At 37.2% G+C, this 12,144-nt stretch overlaps 3 protein-coding genes across 4 annotated transcripts in view; all 3 read right to left on the bottom strand.

Moving 5' to 3' along the window:
- Nucleotides 1-63, bottom strand: part of LOC103135823 (ubiquitin carboxyl-terminal hydrolase 14-like) — an 8,559-nt gene extending 8,496 nt beyond the window's left edge. The window contains exon 1 of the mRNA XM_007548752.2: nt 51-63. Coding sequence (XP_007548814.1) covers nt 51-63 — 13 coding nt within the window. The remainder of the gene's footprint in view (nt 1-50) is intronic.
- Nucleotides 64-1,097: 1,034 nt separating this feature from the next.
- Nucleotides 1,098-12,144, bottom strand: part of LOC103135736 (ubiquitin carboxyl-terminal hydrolase 14) — a 33,128-nt gene continuing 22,081 nt past the window's right edge. Inside the window, exons 3-18 of the mRNA XM_007548619.2 lie at nt 7,408-7,541; nt 6,405-6,550; nt 5,987-6,019; nt 5,417-5,521; nt 5,227-5,330; nt 5,032-5,090; nt 4,798-4,928; nt 4,620-4,700; nt 4,391-4,473; nt 4,118-4,232; nt 3,092-3,157; nt 2,904-2,996; nt 2,679-2,807; nt 2,509-2,569; nt 2,290-2,397; nt 1,098-1,388 (exon numbers count right to left, since the gene is read on the bottom strand). Coding sequence (XP_007548681.1) covers nt 1,243-1,388; nt 2,290-2,397; nt 2,509-2,569; nt 2,679-2,807; nt 2,904-2,996; nt 3,092-3,157; nt 4,118-4,232; nt 4,391-4,473; nt 4,620-4,700; nt 4,798-4,928; nt 5,032-5,090; nt 5,227-5,330; nt 5,417-5,521; nt 5,987-6,019; nt 6,405-6,550; nt 7,408-7,423 — 1,476 coding nt within the window. The 5' untranslated portion in view covers nt 7,424-7,541 and the 3' untranslated portion in view covers nt 1,098-1,242. The remainder of the gene's footprint in view (nt 1,389-2,289; nt 2,398-2,508; nt 2,570-2,678; nt 2,808-2,903; nt 2,997-3,091; nt 3,158-4,117; nt 4,233-4,390; nt 4,474-4,619; nt 4,701-4,797; nt 4,929-5,031; nt 5,091-5,226; nt 5,331-5,416; nt 5,522-5,986; nt 6,020-6,404; nt 6,551-7,407; nt 7,542-12,144) is intronic.
- rock1 (Rho-associated, coiled-coil containing protein kinase 1) overlaps nt 8,633-12,144 on the bottom strand; it is a 35,583-nt gene continuing 32,071 nt past the window's right edge. Inside the window, exons 32-33 of one of the 2 annotated variants that reach the window (XM_007548618.2) lie at nt 10,973-11,180; nt 8,633-10,274 (exon numbers count right to left, since the gene is read on the bottom strand). In XM_007548618.2, coding sequence (XP_007548680.1) covers nt 10,271-10,274; nt 10,973-11,180 — 212 coding nt within the window. In that variant the 3' untranslated portion in view covers nt 8,633-10,270. The other variant, XM_007548617.2, reaches the window with a different exon arrangement.

Raw genomic sequence — 12,144 nt, 5'->3', positions numbered from 1 at the left:
ATTTTCCTTTGATATAACTGTATTTGTGTGCATGGATGTTTGTCTTTTGCACCAGTGTTTCATTTTTATTTTTTCTGTTTCTCTTCAAGGTCCGAGCATCCAGAGTAAAACTGTAACAAACCATCAGATGGACGACATTGCAGCCAAACTGGGGTCCCAGTGGAAGACGCTGGCGTCTCATCTGGAGATGAAGGCAGCAGAGATGCGGGAAATCGAGACGGACAGTGAAGATGTGGACGTTCAGGCCAAGCTTCTGCTGGTGGCCTGGCAGGAGCGAGAGGGATCCCAAGCAACAGTGGAGAACCTGGCAACGGCTCTCAGCGCAGCAGGGTTCTCCCAGCTTGCAGAACGCCTCGGTGAGGCTTGAAACATTTCTTAATTTGTACCTGCGTTACATTGGAGCAGTGAATTTTGTATGTACCAAAGGTCTGAACCTTTTTTTTTTTTTTTCTCCCCACTGTAAAAATCTAATAAACTTTTTTTTTCCAAGACGTTTGCTTTCTCATGGTCATAAAACAGGGTAGCGTTTTGGTTCAACGGTTTATTTTCACCACCAATCAATTAATTTATTACAGAGAGTGGATGTCTTTTTGGATTTTACATACATTGTCTTAAGTCAGTGTCACCAAAGCCAACTGAGGAAAAACCATGGTTCAAACTCCTCCACAAGGTTCACCACAAGGCCAACCTGTCCCAAACCACTTCCCTGAAAACAGCATTAATGAATATTTGGCAGACAGAGCCTCATCTGTCAATACATTTTTGAGAACAATCGCAGGAGATGATGTGAGCCAAGCACTTTAGACCTGAGACTGAACCCAAAGGCCCAAGAGGTGAACAAGAGTTCTGTTATGCATCCGACAACTCAATCCAGAATGTCAAGGACAACAGCTTGGTGGTTAAATGAATAAGAAATAGTTTTGCTCTTATGATCACCTTCTGAAAGGCTTTAAAAATATACATTGTGTATAAAACATTTAATGAAACTGTAGAGCCAGACTTTAAAATCTAAAGGATCCAGTCCAGAGATTGCCTTTCATCAGATCTCCGTATTCAAAGCACACTATGGATGAATATTTAACAAAATTTTGTTTTACAAGCATAAGTGTTGGTTACAAAACAAAACAAAACAAAACAAAAAAAAATCAAATCTTTAAAGACACCAGTTTTATTACACATCTATGCAGACAGTGCTCGGAAATGGCAATCTGTATTATGTGGATGTAAGAAACCTCCCTCCAGCTACTGCTCCTCTTCAAGTATTTCCAGCCGACGCGGCCCGTACAGTAGAACGTAAGCTATATGCCAGTCTCCGCCTCCAGACAGCCGCAGGATGTCTTCCGGTGAGACCACACTCACCTTGTCGTCGTCAAACTTGACCCACTCGTCTGTCAAAAGACACGCGCGCACGCACACACACGCACACACACGCACACACACAAAAAGAAAACAGATTCTTAAGCTAGTTGTCCAAAGCCAACACGTGGTTGTTTGTGAATCTTTAAGTTTCAACCTGCTGATGTTATGACAAGAGTGTCAAGGGCATTGTGGATAAAAGAGAAAAGATTTATTGGCCATGGACTAAATATAAATTCATGTTCACATATTTACAAGAAAAAATGTTATATTCTCTGTTGTTGAAAAATTGGGAGATTTGTTTGCCATAGTTGGAGGCAAAATTCTGTAATATTAAAACTAGGATTGTAAAGTCAGAAGAAAAAAAAAACAAACATTTGAGATTCATAAGATTTTTACAACAGAAGGTGACCATTTTCCAACAGTTTAAGTGGAAGGTCTGTTCTCATCCATCCTCGTGAGTTTTATGTATAGTGATAAGCATAATTAGTAGGATTGGATATGGACTTAAACTTTTAGAACAATTATTTTTGTCAGTTATCAAAATGACGACAAAAATATCTCCAAGACACAGACAAATCCCTGCATTCAGTCAAAAAGAAAATAAAGCCTACTTTGCTGCAGCAATTACATTGTGTGATGCAACTTTGCTGTCGTGTACAGTACATAATATTTCGTATTAAATCATATTGAAAAGTAGACCTTGTATATAGTCATGTAAAGAAAACTGTAAAAGAGCCAAAAAATCCCAAATTTACCGAGGTTTTGAACATCTTCAATGAGAGTTTAGAGTCACTGGATGTGATTCTTATTAATTTGGTTTTCATGATGATTAACCAAATCATCAGAAGACAGCACAAAAACGCAATGTAAAGACAGTTGTACTACAGTCGTGGGTGGGTGGCTCTGGTCATCACCAACAGATGTGGTTACCTTCTTTCCTCTTGACCCATCCCACATAGTGGCCAGATGAGCTGGAGCGACCTTGGTGAGTCAGTACAGCCTGCAGGTCGTAGTAGCCGCTGTTGTTGGAACCAAGGTCTACAGAAAGGTAAAAGAAAATAAGCATAATTCCTTATGCAAAAAAACAAAAACAAAAAAACATTAAAAGTTAAATGTATAGGGGGATGATATGAGATCGTCTCAACATACCGTCTGGGAAAGAGAAGGGCTCATATTTTACTTCCTTTGATGCATCTGGCTTCTTCAACACCTAATGGAAATCGGGAATATACACATATGTTAGCATTTATGCTGAAAAGAAGTTTATTTCTTAAACAATAGCATCCACAAAAAACATCCACATTGATTTTTTTTGTCACCTTTTGCTGTTGTTTCTCCAGCTTCTTGTCCTCCATTTCTTTAAACTTTGACCTAATTGGCAACATTTTCTCCTGGAGCTCCGGGGTGAGGAGCTCGTACACGTCCAACATGAGGGGGAACTTGACATCCTTCGCAATTCAAAACAATTATTTACAGATAATTAGGTTTAACTAAGACCTCACTGCAAGATCTGTTGCAAATGAAGAGTAACAATGACAACAAACCTTTAGAACTTTTGCATTCACAGACTCCTTCTCCTTGTAGAAAAATCGGACCATTTGAACAGTTAAGTAGGCAGGGAGACGGCTAAGTTTTGACTAGAGAGAGGACAAATGAAAAGCAGCTGTAAGAAAAATGTCCCATCTCAGTCGGATGACTTCAAACGAAGAGGGCAGCGGGAGATCATACTTACAGATTTGATATACAAAGCATTTCTGTCCAAGGTTGGAGACATTTTTGTGATTTCTTCCTGCAGTCTCTGGGAGTGGAGAGAGAAACAGGATCAGCTCTTCATCACTATGACTACTTCCTCTGCAGGTCCAAAGCCTGATCAACTTGATGTTGCATCGCATTGATGCAGTAATTAATGCAATAATCCAATGTTGAGTGCATACTTTGTGTAGTACAGGGGCTAGAGCTGCTAACAGTTATTTTAGTAATCCAATAATCTTATTAATTTTTATGACGTTTAACTGATTTGTTGGAATAATAAAAAAAAGCACATATATAATGTTAGACATACATTAAAATATGCAAACAATTCGATTAATTTCTTTAATAAGAAAATTTACATTATATTGCATAAAATGCAGTAACTGCATTTCTTTAGTGTGTACTTGATCATTTGTATCAAAAGATGCATCTGCAGATAAAATAAAAAAATAAAAAATTCTTCAAACATCAACATATGAAAAGCTCAGCCCTTTCTGCTCCACTTAACAGAATCACAGCGTGCGGCTAATCTGTACACTATTTTTTAGATTAACCAGTTAGCAATTGGATGGCAAAAAAGTGCTTAATGTGAGATACTTTTTTTACATTTGAACCAGGTGAATCTAAAGCTATGCTACTGGAGTCCTGATTGGAACATATTTACAAAGCTTTATTAGATCTTAAATGCGAAATGTATACATTTTTTTGCACGGTAATTACTGCTCGGTTCCATTTACATATTGTACTCCATTTAACAACTAATCAATTACTAAAGTAGTTGACAATTGCAGCCCAAACAAGTGATTGGGCTGCAACAAGTGGCACATACTTTTCAATCAGTGAACATTTCAGTTTTATTAATGACTGTGATCTTCAGAGAATCTGAGTTTTGATGATAAACATTAAAAATTAGTCTTAGTACTTTTCTAATTGAACCCTGGCATGTCTTCTTTGTCTGAAAAACATCCCCAATGGATTTTAAGGAGTGAAACTAAATGGTACGTACCAGTCGCAGTCCTGTCGCAAGGTATTTGACTTCTTGGTTAATAAAGCAGCTGAGCTGGAGCTGGCTTTCTTTGCCCTTGATCGGCTCTTCTTCCTCAGATTCTGTGCATTTCATGCTGAACTAAAGAGTTAAGTCTATCTCTGGTACATTCTTTATTTCTATGTTTCATTTCAATCAAAAAACTACAATCGGAAAGTAAACAATATACTCTCGAGACCAGAATTTATCAGGTTAAAGACTGAAAATGTAGTTTCAGACAAGCTGAAAGGATACGAAGTTTCAAATTCTACACCGAAATACTGGTCAATAAAGTTCTTCTTTGCAGACGCAGAGGCAGCTCCACCTGCTGACTCCGTCTAAGCAGGGAAAGCAAACAGACACACTTTTAATGTGCATAGCAGAGTCTATAAAACACAATTGAAGCATGCGTGAAGAAATCAAATCATAAGATTAATATTATTAATTGCTTGGCCTCCATTTCACTAAAGTGAGAAATGTTTACCTCCATGGGAGTCACCGGCTCAAGTGGTTCCAACTTCTGCTGAAGTACCCTCATCATCTGGAGCCAGCACTCATTGGCATCCTAGAAAAATAAAATAATAATAATAATAAAAAAATGCAAACAGATGCAATCTTGGGCAACTGTATGCAACAATGACACGAACTGAACAGATTCTGACCTGCTGCAAGTACTGTCCTTGGTCTCCTTTCTCAGCAAACTGTGGAAAGGCCATGTGGAGAAACTGCAGCAGGATTATGGGAGGAAGGCTGGACGAGGTCTTGTCCATAGTCTCATATAAATCACGCAGGGCTGAAGTTGAAAAGAATTAAAAACATATTAAAAAAAAAAAAAAAAGTTTGCAGAAGTCCGAGAAATTGAAATGGAGCGTTTAGCAAAGAAAATTTCTACAAACCTGCTGTGATGTACTGTGCTGGAGCATTTGCTCCTGAAGATCGCAGGGCGCCTGAATACCTATAAAAAGTAAAAGAGAATATTGATACTTAAGCAAAAAATTAACTAACTAATTAACTTAAACTATATTATTCAACAGTATACAGTAAGCGCTTGGAAATCTTAATTCTGCGATGTCTCCGTCTAAATTAAGTACCTCTTCAGAGCCGTTTTGAGCTCTGGCACCGAGCGTAGACACTGCACTGTGGCGTTCATGTAGCAGGTGTTACCCAAGTTTGTCAGCCCACAAGGAAGCTCCATCTGAACAGAACATCACCAACACTGGAATCAGTTTTTGGGTAGTTTTTCTGTTTGTAAGGAACTATTAATTTGTGAAATGCGCTGACCGCTGACGCCAGCTGCTCCTCAGTCATGTCCTCTACAAACATGGGCCGAACCGCCGGCTCCTCAGGCAGGGCTTCTGCAGAGCCCATCATCAGCAGAGTCATTCCCTTGGAAAACACAGATACACATGCAGGTTCAGTGAGTGGGCATTTATCATAGTGTTTATTAATGTGAAAATGTTCTTATGATATAAAATGCAATCTATTGTGATGATAAATTGCAATTAAAGACTTCCAAAGCCCGTAATTGGTGTGAATCCAGGATTTTAAAAACTTCAGATGTGTTTTTATGAAGAACTTTGGATTTTTTTTTTCAAAGCTGCCACCATGGACAAGAACAACCTGATTTTTTATATCTTATTATCAGTATTACAATTTTGACTACAATAACAATACAACAGACAATTGTTGAGGCTTCTGGAAACAACTTTGTGTAGCTCTCATAACATATGCGTTTTAGTGAAACACAATGTTGAGATGCACTGCTTTTTTATCTTGTTTTTGGTGTATTTGTGTAAAAAAAAAACAAACAAAAAACATACATCTGTGTGGATAGATAAGATAAATACTCACATTTTTCAGTTTAATGTTTCCCCATTCGTCATCCTAGAATTGAGAAATAACATTAACTAACCGAAATACAAAAGACACATTTGATCAAAGCTTCAGGAAGCTCCAAATGTTATAACGAGTTCATAAATACTGACACATCTGTTTTTGCCATTTTAAAGCAAACACACACTGATCATGATTGTGATCATTAAAGCTGCGACAGCAGATAATCTTAACATGTGAGGTGATCCTGTTCTCGCTGTATTTTTTTTTAAAGAAATCTGTAAACTAAATAAATAAAATAACAGTAATAATGAAAACTGTTTCGTATGCAATCTAGAATCAGTGGATGTAGTTTTGAATAAACGTCTTGAAAATCATCCATCAGAAGAAACCTTGTCCCTAAAGCTTAACCTGTAGCACTGTGTTTTCTCATTACCTTCAGGGTGCCTCCCTTCACCATGACCTTCTGTCTGTCAGGCTGAACTCCTGTCAGGGCGAAGAGTTGAGCCTTGAAAACCATGGGTGGCTCCTCCGTGTTGAGCTCTACTGCATCAAACTTCTCTTTGCCCCATTTCACATTGACTGAAAGCGGATAAAAAACAAAAACAAAAACAAAAAACATCGTACGTGTGAGTTACGTGTTAGTAGTGGGAACATCTTAGCTCAACTAGAATGGGTTCTGTATGTATGACACAGCATCTTGTGCTTCAAGGAATCAGGCAGCTACCAGGGCAGTCCTTCTGAGTTGGTTTCATCCACAAAAGGGGAAGCTGACCATAATATTGCTGTCCACTACAGCAATTTTTTTGTGATAAATCACTTGGCTGACTTTTGTAATATTACCGGTTTAGAAATAGTAAAATCATGCCCAGTAATAAACAGTTCATGGTAAACAAGCAGCTGCATTACAGTTCGCCATAAATGGGCTAACTTTACTGAAAATGCTACCGCAGTTGGTGTTTTAAAGAAACATGTCCGGTCTATGAAGGCAATAATGTGAAACAAATAAAACTTCAACTTGCTAAAACGTTTTAAACGTGTTTTACTTCTTGATGGTTGTAGTTAACCAGGTAAACACGTCAACTTTAGTGTTGCCAAAATAGACTAGCTTGTTTGGTTTTCTTGAAAGTGCTAGTTAGCATAGCCGGCAAAGCAAAACACATTGTAAAGTTGAACATAGAAAGTCCTAAAACACAATATAGCCAAACAAATGTGTACATATATTTCTTTCGCAACATTGTTTCCAGGAATAACTGCTACAGCTTGCTGAAAATATAGACGGTCTTTCTAGAACTGCTAGCATGCTAACTGCATATCATGCTACACGGCTAAGCTAACGTATTTACGATGCTTCACTAAAACACGTGCAAGGATTCGCGCTTTCGTTATAGCTTTAATGGTAACAACAACAAATACGACGCGTTTGTTTTACATCATACCTGTAAACACCGGCATGGTTGGCAGTCTTTGTTTTCCTGGAGTATCTGATATTGTTTTTCCCGTGTCAGTCTACTGGGGCGCGAATGAAGAGTTGGCTAGTTCTCAGTCTGAACTTCATTCAAACAGGATGACGCTGCAACAACACGCTGGGAACTTATCGATGCGCTCGACAACACGTTAGCAATCCTGCTGGATACTTCTGCGCTTGTCTGAGCTCATTCATGTATTGAGCAAAAATTCATTTGGTGAAGGCCCAGTTGCAAAAACAGAAAACTTAATACTGTGACCGATCAGTAAATTAGGACATAATTGAAAAGTAAAAATAATTTCAGCTATGAAATTCAGATAGTGAATTAACATTATAAGGTGTCGTTAATAAAAGCCCTAAGTTTAATTAATCAAAATATGTCAGACACTACTGAAAATTGTCAAGACACCAGCAGCTTCTACAAGGAAGGCAAGCCACAAACTGTGGTAATGACGCTTACTAAGCAGCATGTCATTTGAAAGTTAAGATGCACAAGCAACAAGCATAACCACACTTTTGAGAAGATTGTGAAGCAAAGGTCCTTTGCTGGTAAAACCCTAAATGTAAAACCCAATGAATAAATACTAGTACACACACTTATACACATTTTACTGGCCTGGTTTCCCCTATGAAGAATCTTTAGAGGTGCCGCTACTTTAAAGAAGCGTTTCCATAATTACCTTTAGTGGCTCATTTATAGCATTGCTGATTTGCTTAGTTTAGAAAATGGACTGGATTTATCTTTTTTCTTGATAATGTGAATCAAAAATGTTTCTATATAAATAAAGAATTGAAAACCAAATTACCTTTCATGTGAAAAAGGTTAATAACCACGAGTCACGTCAACAGCCTTCCCCATGACCTAAAACGTCTAGATTTAGCAAACTTTGGTGAGTTTTACGCAACACTGAAATAGGTATCTTAAGAAAATTAGATCATTAAAGTTAACATACATACTTGGCATGTATAATTGTGTACGGAATATTTATTCTGACAGAACAGATTTGGCTTTACTCATCCACTTGAGAACTGCCCACACCAATTTTCAATTATTAAATCAAAAGGTACAGATAACGGTAAAGCAAAAGACCAAGGGACAAAACGTCCCATTCAGGGACTCGACAAGTGTTGCGATTGTTTCAAACATCCCTTCAAATACTCAGATATAAATTGATAAATAAAGTAAACAAACATGATAAAGATATGTTTATTGACATATCCATCAGTGCGGGGTCCATTGCAAATTACCCATGCAAATTATCCAACACAAGAGATCATATTTCCAGTGCTTTTCTTTTTTTTTTTTTTTTACTGAAAAGAAAATAAAAATCTTACAAAGGAAAGACTGTGAAGGTATTCCATAATCCTTTTGTCTTTCTTTATGTACACTCTATAGTGGGATTTGCAATAACTGAACTTAACACAGGCGATACAACTTGTCCTTGTTATTATGTCAATCGTTCACACAGACTAGTTTTGCGTAAACCCTTTGTGAAACTTCTAATATGACATGAACCAAGTTTGGAAGCTTTGTGTCCATAAAGAGGTATTTTAATGTACTTATATATATTTAATATTCATAACCAGACAAAGAATGTTCTGATAAAAACCAAACCGGCTGCAATTTCTTTTAAAAAAAAGAAGGAAAAAAAAAAAACAATGGAAGAGTTAAGATTTGTCTTATGTTGCAACAAAAATGAAAAAAAAAACAAAACAAAACAAAACAAAAAAAAAAAAAAAACCCAAAAACGATATGGCAGTAAAATCAATATCCAAACGTTAAGGCACAAGGTGGGCCAAATGCTACACCTGTTTAGTCTTCTACAAATAATTTACACTCAAGTCAAACAGTGCAGTTTTACATTTGTTAACTTAATGTTTTCCTTTTGAGCCATTTCTCTATCAACCAGTATAAGGCAATACATTACAAAAAGAAAACAATATTACAGAGACAATGTACCAAATAAACAGAAAACAAAATCCGTTAAGTTTTATGACTCCTATATGCCAATACAGTCGAGTTCTCCTTATGGCTTGGAGCAATAAAAATAATTATAATAAAAATAATGCATAGATTTAAATGATGATCTTGCATGCTCTGTTCTCAATACTCAAAACATCTAATACTCATGCCCCCCCAAAAAAAATTGTTGCTCCAAACCTGATAACTGAGTTGCAAAGTGATAAGAAGAAAAAAAAAAAAAGGCAAAAAGGCCAACAACAATAGCTAGATGAAGGCATCGTGTCATTTTTTTTTTAAGTTGGAAACAACTGTTGCATTTAGCTGAAATAACATCAGGTGGGGAAAGAAATTACTACACAGTTATATCTACTTTCCACCCCTGAGATCCAACGTTTTACTGCAGATCTATAATCCCTGTATAACAGTACCTTAAAATGAAAACAAACTTGCAGGTGTCCATACACTCCCCCCCCCTTTCCAGTTTCCATTAATATCTGTCTTAAAATGTGAAGCAGAGAATGCCAGAGTGAGTGCTTCCATTGCTGTTGTCCGTCCTTAATTCAACACAAGTGCGCCATCTTGTGGTTGCAATGTAAAACTGTGAGTTCGTTGAGTTTGATGACACTTCTTTTAGAGAAAAAGAGGTGGGAAAAGCAGATTGAGTAGATTTGGCCTTTTTAAAGTCCATGATGGCGCGCCGTGTGACGTGAACTGCAGTTTTCCAGCGGCTTTTTTTTTCTGCAATTTTGAGTTTTCAATACATTTTTAATATACTACAGGCTTTTATTTTGTTTTTGTTTTTTTCCGTTTTTGTTGATGAGAAAAGAGGGAAAGTTTTAGAGTCCAGAAAAAGTCCCAATGGTTCAGATGGTTAGCTGAAAGACAGAAGAAACACCAGTAAAAAAACTATTTATCTTTACATTTGTTAGTATTCAGTCGAACAGATAATGTAACTGTTAATAGCTCAAATCTGGCTCATGTGTGACAGAAAAACAATCTAGTATGGACAATTCTAATGAGAGTTGCAAAGTATATAGTTAGTTCACGAATCCCAAACCACCTTGGTGTCAATTAGAAAAAAACAACAAATCCCAAGAGTCAAACTGCACAGATGCCAGGAGGAAGAAAAACAACCAACAACCAGGAAGTCTTGTTTAAAAAAACAAAACAAAAAAAAGATCCAGGAGCGCAATTAATAAATAAAAAAAAAGATTTGAAGGTCAGTAGGAAACATCTAAAATACAACATCAACACTCTGAAGAAGTTCCTGTCAACAAGTGCTTGATGTTGTGTCTGCTGCGTGGAGGCTGGACTGCGCTCTGCTACAACACAGGAAACAAACAGCAGGTCATGTGACTGACTTTACCACATCTCAGCCTTCAAGTTGGGGCTGAAAAAGATCAACTTTATGACTACAGCACACCCTCACTTACTACTGCCCCTCCAGCCCTCAAGAAAAATGCTACGTAGAGACTTAAAGTTATTGCAACATTGAAGCTGTAAAATTATGTGCATGATGTGTGATAAGAAGAACAACTTAAAACCCAGAACAACAGTTACACAGTAAAGTTACCTCAGCTTTGCCGTATTGCTTTTAGGGTTTTTGCGGAAGGACTGGTTGGGTCCAGAGCGAGTGGACATGCTACGAGGCGAGACTCTAGAAAACGTTGATGGGGGAGTCTTAGGAATCTTCTTTCCCAGGTGGCCAATCCATTTCTTTTGGTCCTCTTGGGTCACAGCCAGTAACAGCATGTCCCGGGCAGAGGTCACGTCGTAGTTCACTGTTAGAGATAACAGAGAAGGCTGCAGAGATTAACACCCGAATCAGGCACACGGGCTCTCCAAAGTGAAGGCTGAAGCAACGTGTTGTTTAAGAGAAATGACAAGTTATATTTAAAACCGTGATACCACTACAGGTGAAGCTCCATTTGTTTTGTTTTTTTAACTTCAGTGCGACCAAAAGTTGTTCATGTACAAAAACAAAGAATTTATTTGTAATCAAATATTACTCTAAAGTATAAAGTCAGCTACACAACACATGGCTTGTGTCGCTGACTTGCACAAGGCATGGCTGTCACAGCTCTTCTTTTTTTTTACCACTTCAATCTCAATTTGAAATTTAATTCTCAATATTTCTACCCTCAGTGTTTTTTTTCTTTTGTCATTTGAATTTTACTCCTAAAAGCGGGTATGCAACAACAAACAATTCCTCCCCAACTTTTTTTTCTCCTAGTGACGCTTTAAGATCAGTCAAAACATAAGTCTTCATTTTTTTTGTGAAGCTGGAAAAAAAAAATTGACACTTAAAAAACAAACAAAGTTATTGTCCAGTAAGTATAGAAGAAATAGGGTCACGATTTATAAGATTTTACTATTTAAATTCCTTTCGGGAATCAGTACATTTTTTTTATAAATTTGAATTTGTTTTCCAGACAATGCAGGAACCCTGAACCACTGGTTACAGCAGGTGGTTATTCTTTATATTTGCTTCAGTCTTTGAATGAAAACTTCTAAATACCAATAAATATTATAATGTTATTATAACGTTGATACCCAAATATCTTATACTGTTTCCATGGATATAGCAGGTTGTGTTCCAGTTTTAAATAACGGCGTTTGACATGCAAATATCATCCTGTGGCGTAAGCATTGTGTTTTTTTACTCAGGGTTTCAAACTGCATCAGAATGAAAAGGTCTGGTTACGTTCAGCAAATTCTAGACTGTTTTTGGCCTCGGCGTCCAAA

The sequence above is a fragment of the Poecilia formosa genome, unplaced genomic scaffold, assembly GCF_000485575.1.
Source record: "Poecilia formosa unplaced genomic scaffold, Poecilia_formosa-5.1.2 Scaffold27, whole genome shotgun sequence".
NCBI lineage: Eukaryota > Metazoa > Chordata > Actinopteri > Cyprinodontiformes > Poeciliidae > Poecilia > Poecilia formosa.
The sequence above is the reverse complement of the archived record's forward strand: the minus strand, read 5'-3'. Positions and strand labels throughout refer to the sequence as shown.